The 26,693-nt window shown below is 42.7% G+C and overlaps 1 protein-coding gene across 1 annotated transcript in view; it reads right to left on the reverse strand.

Moving 5' to 3' along the window:
- The window catches only part of togaram1 (TOG array regulator of axonemal microtubules 1), a 109,329-nt gene that overhangs the window by 60,942 nt on the left and 21,694 nt on the right, over window positions 1–26,693 (reverse strand). Inside the window, exons 2-4 of the mRNA XM_033027355.1 lie at window positions 24,501–24,645; window positions 1,677–1,817; window positions 258–554 (exon numbers count right to left, since the gene is read on the reverse strand). Coding sequence (XP_032883246.1) covers window positions 258–554; window positions 1,677–1,817; window positions 24,501–24,645 — 583 coding nt within the window. The remainder of the gene's footprint in view (window positions 1–257; window positions 555–1,676; window positions 1,818–24,500; window positions 24,646–26,693) is intronic.

The raw sequence follows: 26,693 nt of genomic DNA on the forward strand, positions 1-26,693 counted from the left end.
GATGTAGGTTGAAACACTACATTTATGCAAAGCACAAACAACAATGTGATGACAACAAGTGGCTTGGTTTGCAACACTGAGCTTTCTGCATAGATCCAGTACATGTATAATGTTGATCAACATGTAAAGTTCTGTAAAATTCTATAATTTCATGATGGTGAGAGGATAAGAATACCAGATTTCTAAAAGTGAAAATTTTGATTACTTTCAGGACATATTAATTTGGATAAGCCCATAGTACTCAAAAGTTGATTTACCAAAGATGAGCAAATCTTCAGATAATTGGTTAGTTAACTTTCGTGAATTGGTCTGAGAAGTCCCATCAAAATGTTTTGTAGGCCATGAGTTTGAAAAATTAACACATTGTTTTTGCAATTTCTTTGAGGATCCTTCGAGTGTAGAGATATGGTTAAGTCGTGTTGCTGTTGATAACGGGAAAGATGGAAGATAACGAGTTCCTTGGCTAGAGCTGGAAGTTGACAATGCAGCAGCTTCAGTCGTCATGGGACTGTAGAGAAGATGGTTCTTGCAGGAAAGAGCCAAGCTTGAACGAACTGTGAATAAAAGCATTCAAATTATTGAAGTTGAAGCAAATATCAGACTGAATTCCAAGAGGATCATAACCAGAACTAAAAGCAAGTCATGTATTTGCATCACAATCATAAAACACAATTCCAAAAGTAATTGAAGTAGATACACCATTAAAGCAGTAAAACCCCTCTTACTTACCACCGATCTTCCCCTCTCAGCTGAAAGGTCAACATATCTTCAAGTTCAACAACATTTGGAAAAAACACTGAAGTTAGCAAGCATACACAATGTACTCTGGTTGGATCTTTTCAATGCTCACCACCAAGAGCAAGATTAACCAAGCATGGCAAGATCTTTAGTTTAGGTTAGGTTAGAGATACAGTGCGGAAACAGGCCCTTCAGCCCACCGAGGCCGACCAGCAATCCCCGCACTTTAACAATATCCTACACACATTAGGGACGATTTACAATTTTTACCAAGCCAGTTAACCGACAAACCTGCACATCTTTGGAGTGTGGGAGGGTACCGGAGCTCCTGGAGAAAACCCATGCAGGTGAGAACGTACAATTCTGTACTGATACCACCCGTAGTCAGGAATGAACCTGGGTCTCTGGCACTGTAAGGCAACAAATCTTAGTCTAAAGGACAAGGTGCAGGTCTTGTTTTTGCTCGACATTACTACAACAACATTTAAAAGACATTTGGATAGGTACATGGAAAGGTCTCACAGAGAGTGGTGTGTCTGTGGAATCCTCTGCCTCAGAGGGCGGTGGAGGCAGATTCTCTGGATGCTTTCAAGAGAGAGCTAGATAGGGCTCTTAAAAATAGCGGAGCCAGAGGATATGGGGAGAAGGCAGGAACGGGGGAATGATTGGGGATGATCAGCCATGATCAGCAAATCAACATTTTCATTACTAGTTTAAGTATATCATTTTTGATGAGATGAAAACAGTAAAAGAAAGATTATCTTGTGTTATGGGACCACATTCTACAAAAAAAAATCCAAACATTGTTCAAATATTTATAGTATCATGCAGCCTTGACACTATGACGCGCCCTTACAGCAAAAGGGCTATCCGAATGTGTAGCATTCATTGTATTCAATAGGATCTAAGCTAATTATTAAGTCATCAATAATTGATACCTTTGTCTTGTGGCAAATGGTTTCCAATACCTAAAAGCTGCAAGTCAGAGTCTACACTGAGACTTTGTGCATTTAACATTCTGGAGGAGCAGACTGGTATTCTTCTATTTCCAGGTTTAGTCTGAACTGGTTCCCCAAACCCTGCAACAAAAGGAAAGTAAATGTTACTTTCAGCAATTAACAATTTGTTATCCATTGACATTGCTGCTGAGAAATTTTAACGGGAGTAAGCAATAAGTTCAGATATCAGTGCTGTCATTCTACAATAATGAATGTTACACATATGCAAACATCACAGTAAAATACATTCCCACAAAGAAAAAATATTGGACTCATGAAAAATGGCTGCAATGGAACAGATCTTGGAAATAATATCTGAAGGGGTCCTAAATATCATGGCATCAGGGCAAATGCAGAAGAAACCTTCTGATAATGAGCTCTTCGCTCTTCTAATTAACCCACCACACTCAACACCACTGTGAACAGATCATCTATTCATGATAGCACTGGTATTTGTACCACTACACATTTTGTATACCGATTTTCTCCACTTCATACCTCCATTTTGTGTTGGGATAGATTAAAATTAGATTCACCAGCACAAAATTGGCCTTTCATATTGTGGCAATTAGAAGAAGAAATGTATTGCACTACAATATGCAATGTCATTTTGCATGTTCATAACTCCCTATGTATAACCTGAAAAATATATGACAGGAATAAATGCAAATTAAACAGCAGCTATGGCATACAATAAATGGAATTAAGTGATTTCAAACAGGCTGGGTCAATACTCTGTAGTCAGACTTCATCCAGTCATGAGTCAAAGGACACAGCTCTTTAAAGATTCTCAGCCAGATCCCAGCACACAAGAGCAAGGCTACAGCTTTTGCACAGTGGAGTTCCAGTTAGGCGTCCACCCGAGATACACACCCTCATGGAAGAAAATGCATTTCATTCAAGAGTTAATCATGAAAGTCAAGTCACAGGCAATCCTTTGATTTAAAAATATCTACAGCAGATTGATTTATAGGTTCTGAAGTCACTCCTAGACCAAAAATCTGCCCAGAAAAAGGTACAAAAAATTCCCCATGGGACAGCTGCCTACTGGTACGGGATTCTTTCCCTTCACTCCTCCTCACTCATTTCAGCTTAAATGACACAGCACTTCTCCTCAAAGCAGATCATAACCTGGAAGATGCAACACCATTGAAGCCAAATAATGCACCTCCCATTTTGCAATGTTTATAAATGTTTCAGCTACACCTCCATCATCTGAGCATTACAAGATCTCTGAACCTTGGGTATGACGGTAATATACGGTAAGTATTGGAAATATTGTCAGAAGATTTCACATCCTCTGTCCTTTCTAATTGAAGGCGTTGAATATTGGATCCTGTACTGAAATCTCCCAGTCTTTACTGAAAAGATCCAGTGGAGATTGTAGGATGCTGTGCACAGTTATCAGTATAGTGAAGTAATCGATTCCTTGGAGATTAAAGTGCTTATAACCAACCAATAACCAAGACAATTAAAGGCTTCCATCCAATTAATAGAAGTCAGGTGCAGTTTTTTGCTCGTGATTTTTCCAGGATTTAATGAGCAGTGAGGATCATGTTGGCTGGCTCACTGTCTGAAACTCCGCAAAGCCCCGCAGAATATTGCTGGAATGGGAAGTAATTGTTTTAAGAAGACACATTTTTACTTAACTCCTTTCTTAAAGATTGCACCATTGTAGGCATGTCAAAGGCTCTGGAATCATCTCAGTATCCGAAATAATGAGAAGGCCTAGACAGAGTCTGCAAAGCTTCAGTTCTTCACGTCCAGCTTCACAAAGTTCAAAAACTAAGTCTAGTCCAAAAGCTTTAATGTTCTTAGTTCATATTACAGCACCTCACTAGTGGCGCCGCATTGACGGCAGCTTCTGCCTACAGCCGGTTTGTTTTTCAATCTTTTAAAAATGTTTTAGTTAGTTTAAAGTCTGTTTTTGGGGGAATCTTTGCCTTTTCTATGTGGGGGAGGGGGGCAGGGTAAGGGGGAAACTGTTTCCCAGTCGCTTCCTGGTGGGGGCGCGACTATTTCTCCGAGTCGCGTCCTCGCCCCCCCCTCCTCGCGGCCTACCACCTGGATCAGAGCGGCCTTTCCTGCCGGGGACCGGGAACCGGACCAGAGCGACAACAGCGGCGGCGCAGCGCTGAATTCACCGCGGAGCGGGCAATGCCTACCTGGGTCGCCATTTTGGTGCTCCGGAGCATTGGGCCGCTGCTCCAACATCGTGGAGACATTGGGAGAGCTTCCAATGCGGTAGGCGCTGACCGTCATCGCGGAGTCCTGGGGCCCTTTGCCGAGGGCCGCTAACGTTGCATCTCCGCCCAGCGCAGCCTGCGTACTTTGGGAGCCGCGGACTCTGGTAGGAGGTGGCCGACTCTGATGTCCAGGTCGCTGAAGAGGTCCCCCAGCCCTGACATCGGACTTACATCACCCCGGCGGAGGGCTCGGGGAGGCCCCGACTACGGGTGAACATTGGGGAACATTAGAGGAAGATGACTGACTTTGGTGCCTTCCCTCACAGTGGGAAACTTTGATTCTGCTGTGTGGGGATGTTTTTATGTTGAACTCTATCGTGTGTTGTGTTCTTTATTTTTATTGTATGGCTGTATGGTAATCAGATTTCACTGTGCCATCTGGCACATGTGACAAATAAATGTATCTTGTATCTTGTATCTATCATACTTCAAGGATTTCTTGGGTCTGGTAGAGATATGAGCAAGAACAAATCTCTTTCAGTGTGTTAAGAGTAGTGGCATCTATTATAGTTTGTTTATGGTTCAGATGTGTCTTGGAGTACGTTACTTTCAGTAAAGACAATTAACTCCGACAACATTGAGGCTTTAATATTGAAGTCTTATACTTTCGAATTAGCCTTGCGTAGAGTCAAATTGGACTAGCAAAGAGCATGGAAAATTGTTCCAGTATGCCCAGTCCAATCAGGCCAAGTACCATTCAATTATCTCTCTTTCAATGTTATGGGCTCTATTACCATCAATGCATTTCCTGCTTCAGCTCAATTTGTGTTCTGCCAAGGCAACATACCAGGCGTAATTACATTAGTCCAAACATTTAGAAGTGTTGAATTTCAGAAGTGAGTGCTTCCGACATTTAGGCAGCATTTGTATCTAAATCCAATGGAAATCAAGAAGAAATGGCTTATTGGCTAGAGTCACATTGAGCATAACATCAATTAAACGGTGGTGTTAATCATCTCAACCAAGTATGTAAGAAGGAACTGCAGTTGCTGGTTTAAACCGAAGATAGGCACAAAAAGCTGGAGTAACTCAGCGGGCCATGCAGCATCTCTGGAGGGAAGGAAGAGGTGACGTTTCGGGTCGAGCCCTTCAGACTGGTTAGGGATAAGGGAAATAAGAGATATAGATGGTGATGTGGAGAGATAAAGAACTATGAATGAAAGATATGCAAAAAAAGTAACGGTGATAAAGGAAAAAGGCCATTGTTAGCTGTTTGTAGGGTGAAAATGAGAAGCTAGTGCGACTTGGGTGGGGGAGGGGTAGAGAGAGAGGGAATGCCTGGACACCTGAAGTGAGAGAAATCAATATTCATACCACTGCGAAATACGAGATGCTGTTCCTCCAATTTGCGTTTAGCCTCTGACAATGGAGGAGACTGAGGATAGAAAGGTCTGTGTAGGAATGGGAAGGAGAATTAATGTGTCCAGCAACTGGGAGATCAGAATGGTTCACGCGGACTGAGCGAAGATGTTCCGCGAAACGATCGCCCAGTCTGCGTGTGGTCTCGCCAAGATACTATCTCAACCAAGTAGTTGCTGCAGGAGTTCCTCAAGGCAATATCCAACTTCAACTTTATTAATATTCTTCCCTCTATCATATGATTAGAATTAAGGATGTTTACAGATAATTGAAAAAATATTAAGCTCTATTAACTCCTCAGATAATGGAGGTCAAGTGTATGTTTACCAAGTTCTGAATTGCATTCAGGCTACTGAAAAATACGTGGAAAGAAATACTGAAGTCAACAATAACCAGAAAATAATGGCAAACCATTTTCACTTGACACCATCCTGAAGGTGTCATGATCAAGTAGAACTCATCAGGAGGAGCCAAGCATATACCATGGTTACAAGAGAGGAGCCGATTTACATCGGTGAGACCAAGCGTAGGTTGGGCGATCGTTTCGCCGAACACCTCCGCTCAGTCCGCAATAACCTACCTGACCTCCCGGTGGCTCAGCACTTCAACTCCCCCTCCCATTCCCAATCCGACCTCTCTGTCCTGGGTCTCCTCCATTGCCAGAGTGAGCAACAGCGGAGATTGGAGGAACAGCACCTCATATTCCGTCTGGGGACCTTGCGTCCTTATGGCATTAACATTGAATTCTCCCAATTTGGCTAGCCCTTGCTGTCTCCTCCCCTTCCTTAACCCTCTAGCTGTCTCCTCCCACCCTCCCATCCGCCCGCCCTCGGGCTCCTCCTCATCCTCCCCTTTTCCTTCTTTCTTTTCCCCCCCCCACCCCCCATCAGTCTGAAGAAGGGTTTCGGCCCGAAACGTCGCCTATTTCCTTCGCTCCATAGATGCTGCTGCACCCGCTGAGTTTCCCCAGCAATTTTGTGTACCTACCATGGTTACAAGATCAGGTCAGAGATTCAGCCGTCTACAGTGAATGACTCACCTCCTGACTCACTAAAGCTTTACAAAGCACAAAGCAACCATGCAATAAAATACTCTTGGTTTTCATGGATGAGTGCAGTTTCAACAAGTTAGGCTTGACACCATCCTTAAACATGCAGCTCAACTGATCAGTGTCTTAAGGGCCTGTCCCACTTGGCCGTCATTTACGCGGCAGGCCGGTAGTGACTGACGCGCGACAGTTGCGCGCGTCATCATGTGTCAGCACAGCCGTCCGAGCACATGACGTAATTTGAATACCCAGTGGAAAGTTGTTTAGTGCATAATACTGTATTTTCTTTTGAATTATGGTGTAATTCAGAAAATTGGTCGCTTTGGGTTATGTTTTCATCCCCCCCCCCCCCCCATTGAAATCAGACACTTAAAAAAAACACAATGGTAGTAACAACCAGGAACTGATTCTAGCAAAAGTCAGAACGTACAAGGCCAATGAAAGTATTAAAGATTGGGATCAACTTATTTTAAAGATTTAAATCAACAGTTAATTAAGCAACATTGTCAGAGATATGAACAGAGGCAGACAAAATTCATCACAATCTAATTGAGTGTGAAACAAAGTCTTGGGGCCAAATACCACAATGAAACCCAAGCATAATTTTTAACATTAATCTTTTAACCTAAATATAAAAAGACAGGATTATTTTAAAAACTGTTCATACTAATTTACAATCCGATTAGCAATTTATAATACAAGTCTCAATATCATGCAGGTGAAGAACATAATAAATATTCCGACCGTGTTTAGGTAAATTTACATTGTGATGGTGATGACATTACATGTAGCTACTTCAGCCAAGCCCTGGAATTTCCACACTAAAATTCTGCACTCTCTTATAACTTACTGAATAGTGAAAGGCTTGGATTGAGTGGATGTGATGAGGATGTATCCACTAGTGAGAGAGTCCAAGACCAGAGTGCACAACAACAGAATAAAAGGACATACTTTAAAAAGGAGATGAGGAATGTCTTTAGTCAGAGGACGGTTAATCTGTGGAATGCATTGCCACAGTAAGCTGTGGAGGCCAAGTGATTGGGTATTTTTAAGGTAGAGATTGATAGATTCTTGATTAGTAATGGGCTTGTCCCACCTGGCGATGTATTAGCCAACTGCCGGCGACTGTCAGTCGCAGCAGGTCGCCGAAAAAACGGCGACAACCTACGTCATCCTGGCGACAACCTACGACAGCACCTACGTCAGGAGAAGTTGTAGGTGGTTATGCATGCAACCAAATATGTAGCTACCTCATTACCATTTGACACTCCCACCTTAGGTAGTATAACTGTAGTATCTGCATGCACCCTCCCTCTCTTGGTTCCAGTACGTGTGTAGACCAGTTGTGGTCAGTGCTGGGACGTGTGGATGTAATGTCTTAATAAAGACTTAGTGAAGGACTAAGGACCACGTCTAAAACACCTTTACATGGTGTCAGAAGCGTTTAATCTGCGCCTCTCGTATATCGGGATTTATTTGGCTTTTTGAGTGTGTGTGTAGTGATGGCTTCGTCTTGTCGCAAGCCTTCCCCGTTAGTCTTTGACGCCGACATCGCAGAGCGATGGGACACGTTCGTCATGGACTCCACCCATTATGTGAATATTGCACACCGTAATGACCCTGCTGCTGTCAAAGCATCGCTGCTATTGAACTTTGCTGGGCCTGATGCCATGAGGCGGGCTAAGTCGTTTGTGTACAGTCCAGCGGTCCTGGGCGAAGATGACCAGATTGCTGAGCCAGCCGAGTCTCCTGACGACCCGGTGTGTCTGTTGAGGAAGTTTACTGAAATTTGTGACCTTCCCTCGAACCGCATTTTGGAGCGGGCTCGGTTTTTTTCTCGCAAGCAACAGCCTGAGGAACCTGTGGAATGTTTCATTGCCGACCTCCGCTATCTAGCTCAGCGCTGTCGTTTTGGTGAGTTGTGTGACCAGCTCACGCGGGACATGTTAGTTACTGGCATGTTAGACCAGAAGTTGCGGGCTGATTTATTACGGAGGCCTGACCTCACGTTGAACGAAGCTGTGCATGCTTGTCGCATTGCTGAGGTTGTTACTCCGTTTCGTGGGGAGAGAGGATCTGGGAACCGTGCCGTTAGCGTGGCTGCTCTATCTGTGCCGCGGCGGCCACCGAACAGTTTTAAACCACAGCCTCGCCCAGCTCCTGCCCCTCGCCCTCAGAGTGCCAGGAAGTGCCCCAATTGTGGGTATGGACATTTGCCACAGTCTCTGTGCCCTGCTTATGGAAAAGCCTGCAACTATTGCAGAAAACAGAACCACTTTGCGGCGGTCTGTCGTTCCCATGGGAACGTCGCTCAGCCTCCTCGCCAGGTGTTAAACAATCTTCAGAGGATTGAAAGTGTCCTTGGTTCTCAGTACATTGAGGAGTCAGCCCCCGAGTCAGACTCCAGCATCTCTATGGGGGATGCCAGTGTTTATGTTCTGCTGCACAACCAGACTCGACTCCCCGACCCATCGGTGCTTGTTACTGTTAATGACAAGACCTTCTCTGCGAAATTGGACACTGGTGCCAAGGTCAGCGTAATATCAACATCACTCTTCCACCAGATAAGGTCTAATGAAAGTTTGACTGCAGACCGCTCTGTGCTCCGAGCGTACGGAGGGGAGGAGCTGACACCTGTGGGGAGGGTAACTTTCCACTGCAAGCTACAGAAGACATCTCGTGACCTGTCTTTTTTTGTGTTGGATTGTGATTGTGTGCCTCTGCTGAGCAATCAAGCATGCCAGGATCTGGGTCTGGTTGCTTTCGACAGCACAGTCCATGAGGTGAGGGTGGTGCTGGACCCTGTCTCTGAATACCCTGACCTCTTCGATGATCAGCTCGGTAAGCTGCCGCTTGTATATAAAATTACTACTGATTCCTCCATAACTCCTGTGTGCCGTCTGCCTCATAGGATCTCTTTCGCGATGAAAGACAAAGTTAAAGCGATGCTGGACAGAATGGTAAACTTGGGGGTGCTAGAAGCTATCAGTAAGCCCACTAGCTGGGTGTCTACGATGGTTGCCACTATAAAAAAAGGGAAGAATGAAATACGGGTCTGCATCAACCCGAAGGACTTGAACACTGCCATTAAGCGGCCCCACTACCCTATGCGGACTGTTGAGGATGTTGCGGCCCAGGTTGGTCAAGCCATCGTATTCTCAGTTCTCGATGCTAGGAGTTCCATTTGGCAGGTTCCACTGCACAGGGAGTCAACTGACTTGACAGCTTTTGCAACGCCATTTGGGAGGTACAAGTTTTTAAGAATGCCTTTTGGGATAAGCTCGGCGAGCGAAGTCTTCCAGCGCTCCATGGAGCAATTGTTTGCCGGGCTGCCATGTTCCATCATTGTCGATGATATCCTCGTGTATGGTCGGGATGTCACGGAACACGACCGAAATCTCCGACGGGTCCTCGACCGGGCTCGCCAGATAAACCTCAAGCTGAACCCGTCCAAGTGTAGGTTCCGGTTGTCTGAAGTGTCGTATGTCGGCCACATCTTTACCTCTCGTGGCCTGAAGCCTGACCCAACAAAAACTGCTGCCATCTCCGAGTTCCCTGCACCTGTTGATGTCGCTGGCCTGCAGCGGTTTCTCGGTATGGTAAATTATCTGGGTAAATTTGTTCCGCGTCTAAGTGAGCTCAGTGCGCCGCTGCGTCTCCTGACAAAGAAGGATGTTGCCTGGTCGTGGAGTCCGCAGCACCAACAGTCGTTTGACACTTTGAAAAAAATGCTGGTCAGCACTCCGGTTCTCCGGTTTTTCGATCACCGACTACCAATTGTGGTGACCTGCGATGCCTCTCGTTTTGGTCTCGGTGCAGCCTGCATGCAACTATGTGATGGAGATTCTCTGCAGCCTGTCTCGTTTGCCTCTCGTACCATGACGGACACTGAGCAAAGGTATGCCCAAATTGAGAAGGAGCTCCTTGCTGTGGTGTTTGCGTGCTCTAAGTTCCGGGACTTTCTCTTTGGGGTTCGGTTCACGGTGGAAACAGACCACCAGCCGCTGGTTACGATATTAAACAAACCTATTCATGCTGCCCCGGCCCGTCTGCAGCGGATGATGCTACAGCTACAGCGGTTCGATTTCAACATTGTGTATAGGAGGGGTACCGAGATGCATGTTGCCGATGCTCTGTCGAGGGCACCTCGGTCCTCCTGTGCCCAGCATCCATACGAGCAGGAGGACCTGCACGTTCTGAATGTGAATTTTGTTCCTTCAAAGCAGCTGCGGTGCCTGCTCGAGCGCACTGCTGCCGACCCTGACTTGCAACAGCTGTCTGCTGTCATTCTGCGCGGGTGGCCCCGCAAGCCTGCCTCTCTGCCTGCTGGCGTGCGCCCCTTCTTCCTGGTTCGGGATGAGCTTGTGGTTCGGGAGGGTATCGTCGTGAAAGGTCACAAGGTGGTGATCCCTGCCTCACTCTATGATGCTTACTACTCTGCTGCTCATTTGGGGCATCCGGGCGCTGACGCTACCGTTGATCATGCTCAAGGGCAGTACTATTGGCCTGCCATGGCCAAGTATATCAAGGCTCGAGTGGCGGCGTGCTCCGAGTGCAACTCCATGGCCCCTCACCAGCAGCGGCAGCCCCTGTTGCAGCAGCCGGCCCCCGACATGCCCTGGTCTTCACTGGCTGCAGATATTTTTGAGAGGCGTGGGAAGCACTACCTGGTGTTGGTGGACTCGTATTCATCCTGGTTTGAAGTGGACCTTCTTCCCACCATCACATCGGAGATGGTCATCGGCAAGCTGCGACGTCATTTTGCTGTCTTTGGTTCCCCGGTCAAGCTCCAGACTGACAACGGCCGTCAATTTACTAGCGCCGAATTTGCTGCCTTCGCTACGAAATGGAACTTTACTCACTTTACTAGCAGCCCTGAATTCCCTCAGAGTAACGGACTGGCTGAACGTGCTGTGCGCAGCGCGAAGACGTTGCTGGAGCAGTCTCGCTTGTCAAACTGCGATTTTTATCAGGGACTGTTAAATCTCCGAAACGTGTCTAGAGACGGTGTTTTGGGTTCACCTGCTCAGCGGCTCATGTCCCGTGTCCTCCGGCCGCCAATGCCGATCGCTCAGCAGTCGCTTGTGCCGGTGGTACGCCACCCTGATGCGGTCCACCGCCGTATTTCTCAACGCCACGAAATCCAGTGCCGGTCCCACGACAAGTCTTGCCGCCCCCTACCCCCCCTCACGACGGGTCAGGTTGTCCGTTTGCAGTCACCTACCGGGTTTTCCAAGCTTGCCACTGTAGTAGGAGTGGCGGACTCACCCCGTTCCTATTTAGTAGACTACGAGGGCACGGTGTACCGTCGCAGTCGCCAACATCTGTTAGCTGTCCGGGAGCCTGCGCCTCCGCTTCCATTCCCGGAGCCTCCCTCTCCGTGGCTCGACTCTCCTCCTCGGATTGTGCCGCCTAGTCCTGTTGTTGTTCGTGCCCCTACCGTGCCTCTAACGGTGCCTCCGAGTTTCGCCTCCCCGGCTGGCACGTCTCCTCCACGTCTTTCGCCTATTGATTCTTCTTCTTCTTCTTCATCTTCTTCTTATCCGCCTCGGCAGTCGCCATCTAGCAGTCCACCGGTTTCTGGCCAGTCTCCTGTTTTTCTGTCTGATCCGCAGTCCCCACGTTGTTCTCCGCCTCTGCCTTTCTCTTTGGGGGAGGGGAGTGAGGGTGAGGGTGCTGTACGGACCCGCTCAGGTAGAGTTGTCCGGCCCCCTGATCGGTATGGCGACTTTGCTTAATATTGTGCTGTTTGATTAATTGATACTGTTACTATGTTGCAGGTTTGTATAATTACCCTGCTGCTGTTTATTCTACGGGAAAGGATGTAGGTGGTTATGCATGCAACCAAATATGTAGCTACCTCATTACCATTTGACACTCCCACCTTAGGTAGTATAACTGTAGTATCTGCATGCACCCTCCCTCTCTTGGTTCCAGTACGTGTGTAGACCAGTTGTGGTCAGTGCTGGGACGTGTGGATGTAGTGTCTTAATAAAGACTTAGTGAAGGACTAAGGACCACGTCTAAAACACCTTTACAGAAGTCAAGCTATGCTCATTGGCATCAAACCCACTGTCAACATGATGAAAATTTAGCGGCGACCAGAAAGACGCTACGACTTTTTGCGCGCCTGAGGAGACTATTCCAGGCGACCACGTGGCAACAAACTAGTCGCCTGTAGTTGCCTAAAAAATTGCCTAAGTGGGACTGGCCCATGAGGGTGTCAACGGTTATGAGGAGAATGCAGTAGAGAGGGAAAGAGAGCCATGATTGAATGGTGGAGTCGACTCGATGGATCAAATGGCCTAATGCTGGTCCTTTGACATATGAACTGACTCGTTTTTTGATGAGCTCCTTATGATAGTCTTTGGTCATCTATGCTTAAGTGAAAGATTCAACTATTTTGACAACAGTCCAGTTATAAATCTTGGGGAATTTTAGCCCTATATAAATGTCATTTGGGAAACATTCACTTTTTTATTGCCACTGTATCATATGAAGCCAAACATAAATTTCAGAAAGTATTTTAGCAAACTAAGTTGGTGACTTAAATTTTAGTGTGTCTCAACATAAACCGATAAATATGGCAACGACACAGGATTATAATGTACACATAATAGTATTTTAAAATACAGGAATGTGCAAAGTAAAGGTTAGCTATTAATACTGTAATTACGTCAACACTAGCATCCATTTAATTCCAGTAAATCCATCTATAATACAATATAGTACAGTGCACTATCAAGCCTAGTCTTGCCCAGAATGTTTGTGCTGCTATTGTTAACATACCATAATGACTTGATATGATTAAGGCAATTATTGTCAATCTTCATTCAGTGATCAATTTCCTTTGCAAAGCTTTCCATTTTATCAATAATGTAATGAAACAAACTAAAACAATGGTGGATTTAGATTTTTCAGTATCTCTCTTTTCAGGAAAACTTTGCCAACAATTGTTCCATTCATTGAATGAAGAGCTGGATGTAGTTGAATGCCTTTGAAGAAATCTGCCTCTTTATTAGATATTAAGGAGGATAATTCTCTGTTGACAATTAAGTTGGACAGCATGTTGTTTTGCACAAATCTGAATAATCTGTTCCTACATTACAAGCAATTGGGCTTCAAAAGTACTTAATTCGCAGTAATGTGCTTTTATACATTGTGAGGTTGTTATGGGAGATGCAGAAGCATTTGTATTACTTTTATTTGGTTTTCAAAGAGTAATTAAATGCAACTTGAAAACAAAATAAGGGGAAAATAAATCAACATGAAAATAGGCACCATGAGGACTGGAACATCAATTAGAGTTCTGGAGAGTTTTTTGCTGTATGACAGCATTATCATATTAGGGAGAAGATTGAAATAGAATGATGATGGCATAATTGGCCAGATTGGATTTGTCCTGTATTTCACATCAAGGCAAAGTTTGCAAATTGTCATGAAAAATGCAAATGGTGTGGCTATAAATGAACACTGCAAACAACCCCAGCATTTAATACCCACCATTAACTGTTGATCGCAATTCACTGCAGTATGAGTGATGTGTTTTCAACTGTAGCATTGACAAAAGGAAAGTTCAATTGTGTCTTTAGTAAACTGCTTCTGCTGTTTGTCATTTGTTTAGCCCTGTAGATACAATTGGTTGGCACTATATTTTGGATATACCTGTACTTGGAACTGCTGTGTCATATTCTACAGTATTGCCCCATGCCTTAATGAAATTGGTGAGGGAGCAATATGCTTCACTTTCGATTGAGGAATACAATTGTGCTGCACCTAAATGATCCAGACTTAGGACTTCCCGTAACTGCAAAAACAAAGGCCAAAGACAGAGAATCGTCACATCCTTCAAGTTCTCATCCAAGTTTTGCACCATTTCAAAATGGAAATTCATTGCTATTTCTTCATTCTTCCATTACTTACAGCTACCCTAGAAGGAACACAGCAGCATAAAGCATTTTATCGGGCTGCATCGGAGTATGGTTTAAGAACAGCTTCATCCAAGCCCACAAGAAATTGCAGAGTTGTGGACGTAGCCCAGATCATCACGCAAATCAATCTCCCTTCCATTGTCTCCATTTACACCATGCTGCCTCGGCAAGGCCATCAGCATAATCAGGGATGAGTCTCACCCCAGTCACTCCCCCTTTTCCCCTCTCCCATCAGGCAAGAGGTACAGGTTTGAAAATGCATACTTCCAGTTTCAGGGAGAGTTTCCTTCCAGCTGTTTTCAGGCAACTGAACCATCCTATCACCAGCTTGAGACTGGTCCTGACCTAACATCTATCTCATAGGTGACCTTCGAACTATCTTTAATTGGACTTTACTGGGCTTTATCTTGCACTAAACGTTACTCCCTTTATCTATGCATTGTGGACACCTTGATTGTAAACATTGTATAGCTTTTTTGCTGACTGGATAGCATGCACCAAAAATGCTTTTCCCTGTACCTCAGTAATAATAAACTAATAAACTAAACAAGATGAAGAATCACCACCACTCTCACTAGGGCAATTAAGAATGGGCATTAACAATGGTCATGTTTGGAATGTAGTAAAAAATGCTGGAGAAACTCAGCGGGTGAGGCAGCACCTATGGAGCGAAGGAATAGGCAACGTTTCGGGCTGAAACCCTTCTTCAGACTGATGTGAGGGTGGGGGGGGGGGGCGGGAAGAAGAAAGGAAGAGGAGGTGCCAGTGGGCTGAGGGTGAGCTGAGAAGGGGAGGAGAAAGTAAGGACTACCTGAAATTAGAGAAGTCAATGTTCATATCGCTGGGGTGCAAACTGCCCAAGCGAAATATGAGGTGCTGCTCCTTCAATTTACGGTGGTCCTCACTCTGGCCATGGAAGAGGCTGAGGACAGAAAGATCGGATTCGGAATGGGAGGGGGAGTTGAAGTGCTGAGCCACCGGAAGATCAGGTTGGTTATTGCAAACCGAGCAGAGGTGTTCGGCGAAGCGATCGCCAAGCCTACGCTTGGTCTCACCGATGTAGAGCAGTTGACACCTAGAGCAGCGGATGCAATAGATGAGGTTGGAGGAGGTGCAGGTGAACCAATGCCATACCTGGAAAGACTGCTTAGGTCCTTGGATGGAGTCAAGGGGGGAGGTAAATCAAGAATCAGTGGACACTGATGTAATATTCTGGACAACAAATAAAACGGCATGCGAGAACCTTTCCACTACCACCACACACACCATGAATTCACTGCCCATGAGATGGTAAAAAAACCTGGAATTGAAAGGGCATTGTATAGGCATTTGGAAAAGAATATTTTTTGAGGCAATGGGGGAAGATAAAGGAATGGGACAAGTGTGATTCTATACAAGGCATATATTTAATGAACTGATGGCTCCTGTGCTGTAAAAATTGTATGATTCCTACATATTCTGAGCAATTTACACAAGGCTATTAAAAATAAACAAATTTTATGTATAGTCTTTGTATGCTTTGTCTACTTCGCTGAGAAGTACAGTTCAACAATCTTGCCTTCTCTTTCCATGTCTACACTATCACTTCCTGTATCTCTGAGCAGGTTATGTTCAAAATATTGATGGAGTGAACCCAAGGTGCTCAATATCCAGTTTAATTGATCTTTCTCCTCTATATCAAACCAATAGCAAAAAGGTTTCTCTAGCAACAATCACATGTCCCTTAGCCAAACAAAGTGTTTCCATAACAGTCAGTCGTGACTTCTCCAGAGGCATCAAATTTATTGCTTCCATTATGTAAATTAAGCTAGAGAAGAATACATTTGGAATTCATTCATTCTATAAGTTCTTTTCCTACCATATTTATGTTTCTCCTCAATTTACTTAATCTCATTGAACATTTTTCAGTCTATTGAAAAGTCAACAAATAAAAAGAAAATACTCCCCAGGCTATGACAATGCTTTCAAAGTGACCTTCAGCCTTTTACCTCGTTTCAACTAACTACTAGATATTAAAGTTAGATATGATTGCACTTTTCAGACTCATTTCAGATATTGAACATCAAACCAAAATTTGCAATCAATCTGTATGGTACTGGGCCAAATGTTATTTTGGGAACAGTCCATTGTACTTAAAAATATATACTTCAATGGTGGGCATGTACAATAAAGTAAACAAATTCTGTATGTTTTGGATTCTTCTGGAAAATTTATATTCTATGAAGAGCAATATATATCAAAGTCAGGGTGTGTGACACATAGAAACATAGAAAATAGGTGCAGGAGTAGGCCATTTGGCCCTTCGAGCCTGCACCGCCATTCAATATGATCATGGCTGATCATCCAACTCAGTATCCTGTACCTGCCTTCTCTCCATACCCCCTGATCCCTTTAGCCACAAGGGCCACATCTAACTCCCTCTTAAATATAGCCAATGAACTGGCCTCAACTACCTTCTGTGGCAGTGAATTCCAGAGATTCAACACTCTCTGTGTGAAAAATGTTTTCCTCATCTCGGTCCTAAAAGATTACCCCCTTATCCTTAAACTGTGACCCCTTGTTCTGGACTTCCCCAACATCGGGAACAATCTTCCTGCATCTAGCCTGTCCAACCCCTTAAGAATTCTGTAAGTTTCTATAAGATCCCCCCTCAATCTTCTAAATTCTAGCGAGTACAAACCGAGTTTATCCAGTCTTTCTTCATATGAAAGTCCTGATATCCCAGGAATCAGTCTGGTAAACCTTCTCTGTACTCCCTCTATGGCAAGAATGTCTTTCCTCAGATTAGGAGACATGGAGTTGATATTTCCGTAACATTATTGTTCCTATCTACTATTAATATAGGGTCAGACAAAGAGTGCTGTTCAAGTACTGATGGCGAGTTGCTGTAGAGCACTGTAGATTGCACATACTGCAGCCACAGTATACAATAATAAAGGGCCTAAAGTTGGATCAAGAAAAATGCTTTGTATTAGATGGTGTTGAGTTACTTGTGTTGTTATGGGTGTACCAACGAGATGAATGACAAAAATTCCAAAACACTCAACTTGATCTGTGCAGATGATGAATTAAGAGATTAAAACATGACCACCTCCGCAATTTCCCCATCACTCCTATGTCCACAGCATTGATAAGGCTCACCCAATTCATTACGGTTGTCCAAATACATTAACTTGGGGAAACTGGATGCGGGGTCTCAAATGTTGCATATTGAAAGTTAAAGTGAAACAAAGACCGCAAATATATATGCAAATGTTTAGTGCCGCATACAAGTTAAAGCGCAAATATTATTTAAAGTATGCAGGTTATCAAAATAATTGTGATTGCTTCTGAATAGCACAAATTAAATGAAGGACATTGCATTTTAATTCAAGTTAACTGAAAATGAATGGGCTAAGGATACCCCTATACAACATTGGCCGGAAGTGAAGAAATTGATATCTGCAACCATGTCCGCATTGCTTTATATTAGGCTTGATCCATTTAATGCTTTTTCTTTTTATTTATAATATCTAACGTTTCCACGGATTATCTAAAGAGAGCAGTTACAATTAGCATTTGCATTCAGCTCTTCCATCCACATCTTGGTTAAGGCTACCTTTTCATTAAGTAGTTATGAGAGGTAATGTGTTCACAAAGCCTATCAGAAATATAAAAGGAAGCAAGATAGTACTTAAACAGGGATTCAAAAGGGCCAAAAATGACCATGAAATATCCTAGGCAGAATGTTCCCTAAATTAGAGAGTATTAGCTGTAAAAAGTTGGACAAACTCAGAATTCTTTCCGTTGGAGGCGGTAAGGAAATGCAAAGACCCGATGGAAGTATATAAAATTATGAGACATGATTTTAAAATAAGACAAGATAAAATTAATTACACGGTACAATTGTGATATGGTAGATCGGTTTTTTTTAAATCGGGTTGGAAATATTAAATACTAGAGGGTATAGCTTTAAAGTGAGAAGGAGAAAGTATAAAGGAGATTTATGAGGCAAGTTTTTTTTAAAACTCAGAGTGGCTGGTGCATGGAACATGCTGCAAAGGAAAGTGGTAGAAGAAAAATGCAATAGCATTTAGATAAGGCACGTAACCTGGCTGAGAATGGAGGGATTTATTGCAGGTGCAGACAAATGTGCAGTTTACTGGCATCATGGTATCATGAGCAAAGGGTGCTTTCTTCTGCTCTATTGTTGTACGGTCAAGGGCATGGTTGGGGTATTTCACATGATTACTATTTAGAAGCACATTTTAACAAGTCCAATTACAGGTGTATTTGAATAGTTAATGTGACAGATCTCTGAAACTGGGTATCTGCGTAATAGATTTTTGAAGCATTGATTGGGTTAAGATGCCCAAGGTCCAAAGGATTTGGGGGTTAGGTCAAACATCTGACCCTTTTTTACTGTTGCTACGTATATTTGTACAAGAATATTTAAATTCACAAGGCTTATCACCCAGCACGAGTAATTTACACTTAAGTTAAGATTTAATTAAAGCACAAAATTTAGGTCTAAAACCAAATCCATTAACACCCATTTTTTTATGCACACGTAAAAGTGGTTTGAGCCATGCTAGAATATGCTAGCAATAACCCACAAGAGAGGAAATTAGTCCAGACACTTCCTTCCATGCCAAATTCACCTTTGAGACATTCACAATTCCCTGATATCACACAACTGATCACATCACACTGATGAGTCAAGAGTGTTTAACTATCATATGAACCAGCAATGGAACAATGAAATCCGTACTTGCTTCAGCTTAAAATGCCTCCTAACGCAGTATCATACAGATAAATATACAGTAAAGAATACAAAAATTATCATCCGTAATACCAGGTAACCGTAATAGTGCAAAACCAAGATTCATAGTGCAACCAAAGACAGTCTGCAGAACATCATTGTCGCTGGTGGTTAGTGTTATGCAGTGTTCAAGTGCCTGATGATTGATGGGCAGGAGCTGGTCTTGAACCTGCAGATCACAGTTTTCACCATCCCGGACCTTCTTCCTGATACTAGTAGCAAGATGAGAGCGTGGCTAGTGAGGTGTCGGTATTTGATAATATTGGGTAGATTCAAGGTAGTGCCTCTTATAAATCTCATCAGTGATGGACTGACAATGCCTATCATTTTTTGCAGCCTCTTTCGTTCTTGAACATTCAAATTTCGGAACCATTCCCTGATGTAACCATTCAGTATGCTCTCTACCATTCACCTGCAGAAGTTCAATAGAGTATTCAAACCTCTAAGGAAGTAGAGGCGTTAATGAGCTTTCTTTGTGATCGTCAGAAGCATTTAATTGTCATGTGTACTGAAAAATAAATTCTAACTTGCAGCAGCATAATAGGCCCGCAAATGTAATACACAAATTATAATTAATAAATTATAATTCAATCATAAAAACATAGAAAAATAGGTACAGGAGTAGGCCATTCGGCCCCTTCAAGCTGGCCCATTTAATATGATCATGGCTGATCATCTAAAATCAGTACCCCGTTCCTGCTTTTTCCCCATATCCCTTGATTCTTGAAAACATTGTACTAGGTAACCATAAGTATGCAAAATACACTATGCTTGTAGTGCAACCAAAGACACAGTCCATAGAAGTTACTGAGATGAGTGTTCTGCAATGATCAGGAGAGGCCTTGATGAGTTTTCTTTGTGATTGCATCAATGTGCTGGGCTCATGACAGATTTTCACAGATCTGCACACCCAGGAGCCTGAAGCTGTTGACTCTCTCCATTGTCCCGTTGATGAAAATAGGTTCACGTATCCTCTTGAATTCATCAACCAGCTGCTTTGTATTGCTGATATTGAGAGCAAGATTTTTGTACTGGCACCTTTCGATCAGATCTTCAATCTCCTTCCTGTACTCTTGATTTGTCATTACCCGTTAGCCAACAACCTTGGTATCACTAACAAATTTAAAGATGGCATTGTAACTGCATCTAGCTGCATAGACATGGGGACAGACAGTAGAACAAAGTACTGAGCACACAGCCTTAAAGTGCTCCTATGTTGATGGTTATTGTCAAAATGCTATTGCCTATTTGTACAAATTGTGGTCTGCCGATAAGCAAGTTGAGAACCCTGTTATAGAGGGATGAGCAGAGAGCCAGTACTTTGAGTTTGATGAGAATTTTGAAGAGCACATGATGTTGAACATGGCTGTAGTTGACGAGCAATAGCCTGATGTACATGTTCTTATTATCAAAGTGGTCCAATGCAGATCATGTTTTGTACACTGATCACAGCCATTCAGGTCAGATGTTTTTTTACTGTGATCACGAGGTCTCTAACCATTCCACACTTGACATAGAGCCATGTGGCACAGGAATCAATCATGGGAGGCCCAGTCACACATCAAATCACCATGTTTCCTTCACCCTGTCCTTCCTCAATAGTTCAATGGTTGTACCATGTACAGTGAAATACAGCTTCATCTTTTATACATACTGTAATTATAGGAAGAATATCATTAAGGTCTGATACTCTTCCTTGCTATCAACATAGGTCCTGTTTATAGCAATGTTACAAAATTTTGAGATTTTAAAAATCAAGTCTGCAATTTATCTCATCAGTTAAAGTTTAATTTTACACCTAATTCACTTTTATATCTTCAGTATTAAAAAAGCTATGGCAATTTTCATACTCGGAAATTAGCATCTTGTTCCATATTGCTTTTCCATTGACTTAACACAAAAGCTGTGATCGAGGTAAGTCAAAAGCCCATAACTTTCTTAATAAGCAACTCTGTACACCTTGTTTTTCCTCAATTTTTTAATTTTGGCATTGTAAACTACAAGTTTTTGCTCTTCAAACCACACATGACATGCCTTTCTGCCCACTACTTTCCCATTAACAATGTCCTGTAGATTCCATTTCTTAAGAAAAGGATAATTTTTTTAAATAGCCTAAGTATCCAAATAACAAATTAATCCCATTCACACAAGAATTCACAATATATCATGATTTTTAAATCTCACGGTCATGAATTTATATCCCAGGTGGAAGGAATTTAATGTTTAATTCCCATAAATTAATCTAGAAACACCCACCCAAAATATAAACAAATTATTGTTTTTTGCACAATACATGTGACTCAAACTGTTGTGAATATTTAGTTAAAAAATAATGATCATGGAGAGAGAGAATAACACAAAATATAGACAATTTAGACGGCTTATCTAAAAAAAAAAGGACATTTTAATCATCTTGCTTCTGGAACGTGATCGATTGGAACGTTGCATTTGCGGTGAATTTGAACCCCATATCGGCAGGAAAATCACTGCCGGTTCGTATGGGGCCCAAATCACATTTTCGCTTATAGAGGATTGATTAAAGTCATCCCAAGAAGCAAGTTTATATGTAATATAAACGACTTACACCGTGTTTAGTCCCGTACTTGAGATCCGTCACGTTGTAGGCGTTGAGGGCGTTCGAAGTCATTTTTTATTCTAATCCAAATATAAAATTCTCCAGCGATTTAAAAAAATATATATAGCGCGAACGGGAGGTGGATCGATTTTTCTGCAGCAGCTGGCAGCCCGAGGAAATCCGCCTCCGACAGGCAAGAGAAAACGGCATTTTAATCCGGCCCCCCCCCCCCTCAAAGGCGCCAAAGTCGCGCACACGGCCAGTGGCAGAATTGCAGCGCCGCTGAAGGTACGTTTTGTAGCATTGCTACTGTTTATGTACACAATTCTACATGAAAACTGTGTAGGAAGAACTACTGATGCTGGTTTATACCCTTCGCAGACTCTGTTTTGGCTTAGCACCTATGCTGATCGCAAGGAAGAGTATCAGATCTGAATGGTACCTTTTCCATAACACAGCATGAGACAAGACATGGTGAAAGGATCATGGTAATTTGCTGTGTGAATGGGCCACCCATTGATGGCTGAAGAAAGGTTTCAACCCGAAAGGTCACCTATTCCTTTTCTCCAGAAATGCTGCCTGACCTGCTGAGTTAATCCAGCATTTGTGTCTATCTTCTATGAAAACTGTCAGTCTTATTTTTAATATTGTTAAGGTCAATATTATGAATTTTGCAGTCATGAGTAAAATATGTGGCACTTGCTGAAAATGCAAAAGATGGAATCTAATTTCTAGATATTATTTCCTCACTTTAGTTATCAATAACTACACAAAGTAGGAAAATAAATTCTAAATGACAAAACATCATTGATTTTTAGTTTAGTTTAGAGATACAGCACAGAAACAGGCCCTCCGGCCCACCAGGTCCGCGCCGACGAGCGATCCCCGCACATTAACACTATCCTACACCCACTAGGGACAATTTTTTTTTTTACATTTACCAAGCTAATTAAACTACAAACCTGTATGTCTTTGGCATGTGGGAGGAAACCGAAAATCTCGGAGAAAACCCATGCAGGTCACTCGGAGAACGGACAAACTACAGACAGCACCCATAGTCGGGATCGAACCCGGGTCTCCAGCACTGTGTTCGCTGTAAGGCAGCAACTCTACCGTGACGCCACTGTGTACCAATTCTTCAGCTAAGAATGACTCCAATAACATCTCAGGCACATTGCTTTTTTGAGTTATCTTACAATGTTTTTAAAATAACATTCCCATCTTCCTTAAAAGCTACATGTGTTAAAACGTTAAATCTTTTAGAAATCCTGGTAAAATACAAGATTCCAGTCAGCAGTTGACAAGCATTCAGGATAAGTACATTTGGTCCCTCCTGCATTGGACTTCTCTGCTTCTATAATCTGATTACATGATTACATCTTGTAAAACAAGGTTACTTAAAAATAAAGACCAGATTCATTCCAGGACATGAAGTGATGTGTGCAGTTCTGTTTGCCACGACAGAGGATGTGAATAAGCTGGAGAGAGTGAAACAAATGTACAAGGATGTTGTTGGGGGGGGGGCTTGGGTTATAAGGAGAGATTGGATAGGCTGGGCCTGTTTTTCCTGGAGTGAATGAGGGTGAGGGGTCACCTTATCAAGGTTATAAAATCATGATTATGGATATGGTATATTGTCACAGTCTTTTTACAGGGTTAGGGAGGCTAAAACTAGAGGGCATAGGTGTCAGGTGAGAGGAACGATTGAACGGAAAACTGAGGGGCAAGTTTTCACACAGAGGGTGGTGAATACGTGGGACGAGCTGCTTGAAGTCGTGACATAGGCAGGAACAATTACAAAGTTAAAAAGACATTAGGACAGATACATGGCTAGATATGGTTTTGATGGATATGAGCCAAATGCAGGAAAATGCTATGAGCTGAGATAGGCATCTTAGATAATATGGGTCAAAGGGCCCGTTTTCTTACTGTATAATTCTAAATCAGTACTCTGCGGGGTACTGTTGAGCAGAGGTAACTGTATAATTAACCATACATGGCAAGATGGGAAAATGGAGTAAAGATGATTATTCTTAAATCATATCGACTAGTCTCTGAAGGTGTAATAATATTCACATATTAAGCACAATTAAACATTTAATGCAACTCTTTAGTTGAGGTCATGAGTAGTATTGTAGGACAGAGGGAACTGGGAATACAAATGCGTACTTCACTGAAAGGTAGATTTTGGCGTGCTGATCTTCGCGTTGATGACGTTACACTTGGAGTACATTTCGGTTACCATGCCAGAGGAAAGATACATTAAGCTGGAAAGAGTGCAGAGAAGATTTACAAGGATGTTTTCAAGACTCAAGGATCTAAGTTATAGGGAGAGGTTGGGCAGGCTAGGCCTTTATTCCTTGAGGATCATTCTTTGGAATTGTTTAAAATTATAAGGGGCATAAATAGGGTAAAAGCATACAGAGTGTTTACCCCAGGGTTGGGGAAATTAAGAACTAGAGGGATAGGTTTACTGTGTGAGCAGAGTTTAATAGGAACACAATAGGCTGTTTTTTTTCCACACAATGGGTGGTGCATACATAGAACAAGCTGCCAGATGAAGTGGCCAGTTGAAGGGCTAGTTTTGATGACCATCTTGGTCAGCATGGACGAGCAAGGCTTATGGACCTGTTTTTATGCGGTCTGATTCTAAATACCAAGCCTGAAAACAAAAGGGAGTGTGAGATCAGTTCCACCTGATCTAACCATCACCCTATCACCCAACACATTCAGAGGTGTTCATCATGAAAAAGGCTCTTCCTTGAAATCTTATTAAAATATAGCAAAATCACAAACAACCTTACCAGATTTGGTTGGGATGGTCGAATTATTCTCAAAGTTTGTACTTCCGACATTAGGTTGTCTGGCAAAAAACACTTCATCAGCAGCTTGCATTGCTTGGCTGCTTCTTGGTTTTGGAGACTGCTGCACATCATTGGGCAGTTGAACCTTCAAGAATATAAAACAATCACTGATGCTTTCCTTAAAATACATTTCCTAAAAATATACCAAACTGAGTTTTCTTAAAAATGGGCAATTATGTAATAATTCACAAAAATTTGTAAATTTTATAGATATTTACCATCTGCATTATGTATTTCTAATAGGGTAATTCAATATCAAGCAATATTTATTAAGTTTGATGTTAGCAATTAAATGAGATAACTATTGAAGTTATAATAAAGAAAGCGGTAAACATTTTGCAAAACATTATTATTTTAACTGATAAGTGTTTCAAAAGTAATAGATTTTATTGATTGCATACCATTTTTCTACTTTACGTGAAAAATTATAATATAATCAAGAAATTGTTTCTCCTTTATAACCAACTATTGGGGCAGATTATTCAGCAAAACACATCCTGCAATAGTTGCAAAGGAAACAGGTAACACCTAATGTAAATATAGTTTAAACCAAAAATGTAAGACAATTAAAGTAGCTAGTTAATGTCTCAGATGACCAGTTTCCAATAGAAATCCTGCATTACTTTCTGATGATTTCATAAATTTCTCAACATGCATAGAGGTAAATACAGAAAAGTGCAAGATGTTTCCTTTTGGGAAGTCAAACCAGGGCAGGAACCTTCACAGTGGATGGCAGGGCTCTGTGGAGTGTTGCTGAGCAGAGGGATCTAGGAATGCAGTTACATAATTCCTTGAACGTGGCGTCACAAATAGAAAGGGTGGCCAAGGCGGCTTTTGGCACATTGGCCTTCATCAGTCAGGGTACTGAGTCCAGAAGTTGGAATGTTATGTTACAGTCGTACAAGATGTTGTTGAAGATTTACAAGGTGTTGCCAGGATTTTCAGGGGCTAAGCTATAGGGAGAGCTTGGGCAAGCTAGGTCTTTATTCTTGGAGCACAGAAGGATGAGTTGTGATCTTATAGAGCTGTATAAGATCATGAGGTAACGTATAAGATAAGGTAATTGCACAGAGTCTTTTACACGGAGTAGGGTAATCAAGAACCAGAGGGCATGCGTATAAGATGAAAGGTGGGAGTTTTAATGGGAACCTACCTGACAACTTTTCCACACAGAGGGTGGTGGGGGTATATGGAATGAACTGCTGAGGAGCTAGTTGAGGCAGGTACTATAACAATATTTAAAAGACATTTGGACTGGTACATGGATAGGTAATGTTTAGAGGGGTATGGGCTAAATGTGATGGCGCATCTTAGTCGGCATGGGTAAATTGGTCTGAAGGGCCTGTTTCTGTGCTGCATAATTCTATGAGAAGGAGAAGCGAGGAGATACAAGAGGCGGCACAAGGAGAAGAAAGATGGGGTGAGATGGATTGCACGACTCAAAGCAAAACTGCTGAAGAGACTCAAAGTATTCCTGTGAACTGAGCCTCGGAAGTGCTGGGACAATAAAACAAATCTAACCAGTAATAACTTTGATGGAATTGCTTATCTAATGTGATTTAGCAATACAATTATTGTCATGTCTTTGATTACAGTTCAGTGTAATAACTGAATGGTACTGGCAATTTTGGATTAAAAATAAAAGCATGCTTCTCATATGAAATACATCAATGAAACTTTCAGCTCAGTATAGTACCTTGGAAGTGAAACTGTATTTTGGCCTGAGTAAACAGTAAACCCTCATTATTACAGACTTCTTTGTAACGGAGTTCACTTATAGAGAACAGAGCCACTCCTGGCCCACATTGCCACCCCGACCTCATCCAAGCCAGGCCCGCAATACCTCCTCAATTGCTTCCAGGCTGGATCTACCCTTCCATGTTCTCCAGAGATACTACCTGACCTGCTGAGTTACGCCAGCAGTTTGTGTATTAACCAGCATCTGCAGGGCTATGGAGTCGGAGTCGGAGTCGTCAGGGCAATTTTGGTGCTGCTGGAGTCGGAGTTGGTAAAAAAGTCCCGACTCCAACTTAAATTTCAGAGACTATGTCAATCTCTGCCTTATCTACTGACTTGGCTTCCACCGCCGTCTATGCAAAGAATTCCACAGATTCACCACCCTCTGACTAAAGA

Source organism: Amblyraja radiata, chromosome 9 (assembly GCF_010909765.2).
Source record: "Amblyraja radiata isolate CabotCenter1 chromosome 9, sAmbRad1.1.pri, whole genome shotgun sequence".
NCBI lineage: Eukaryota > Metazoa > Chordata > Chondrichthyes > Rajiformes > Rajidae > Amblyraja > Amblyraja radiata.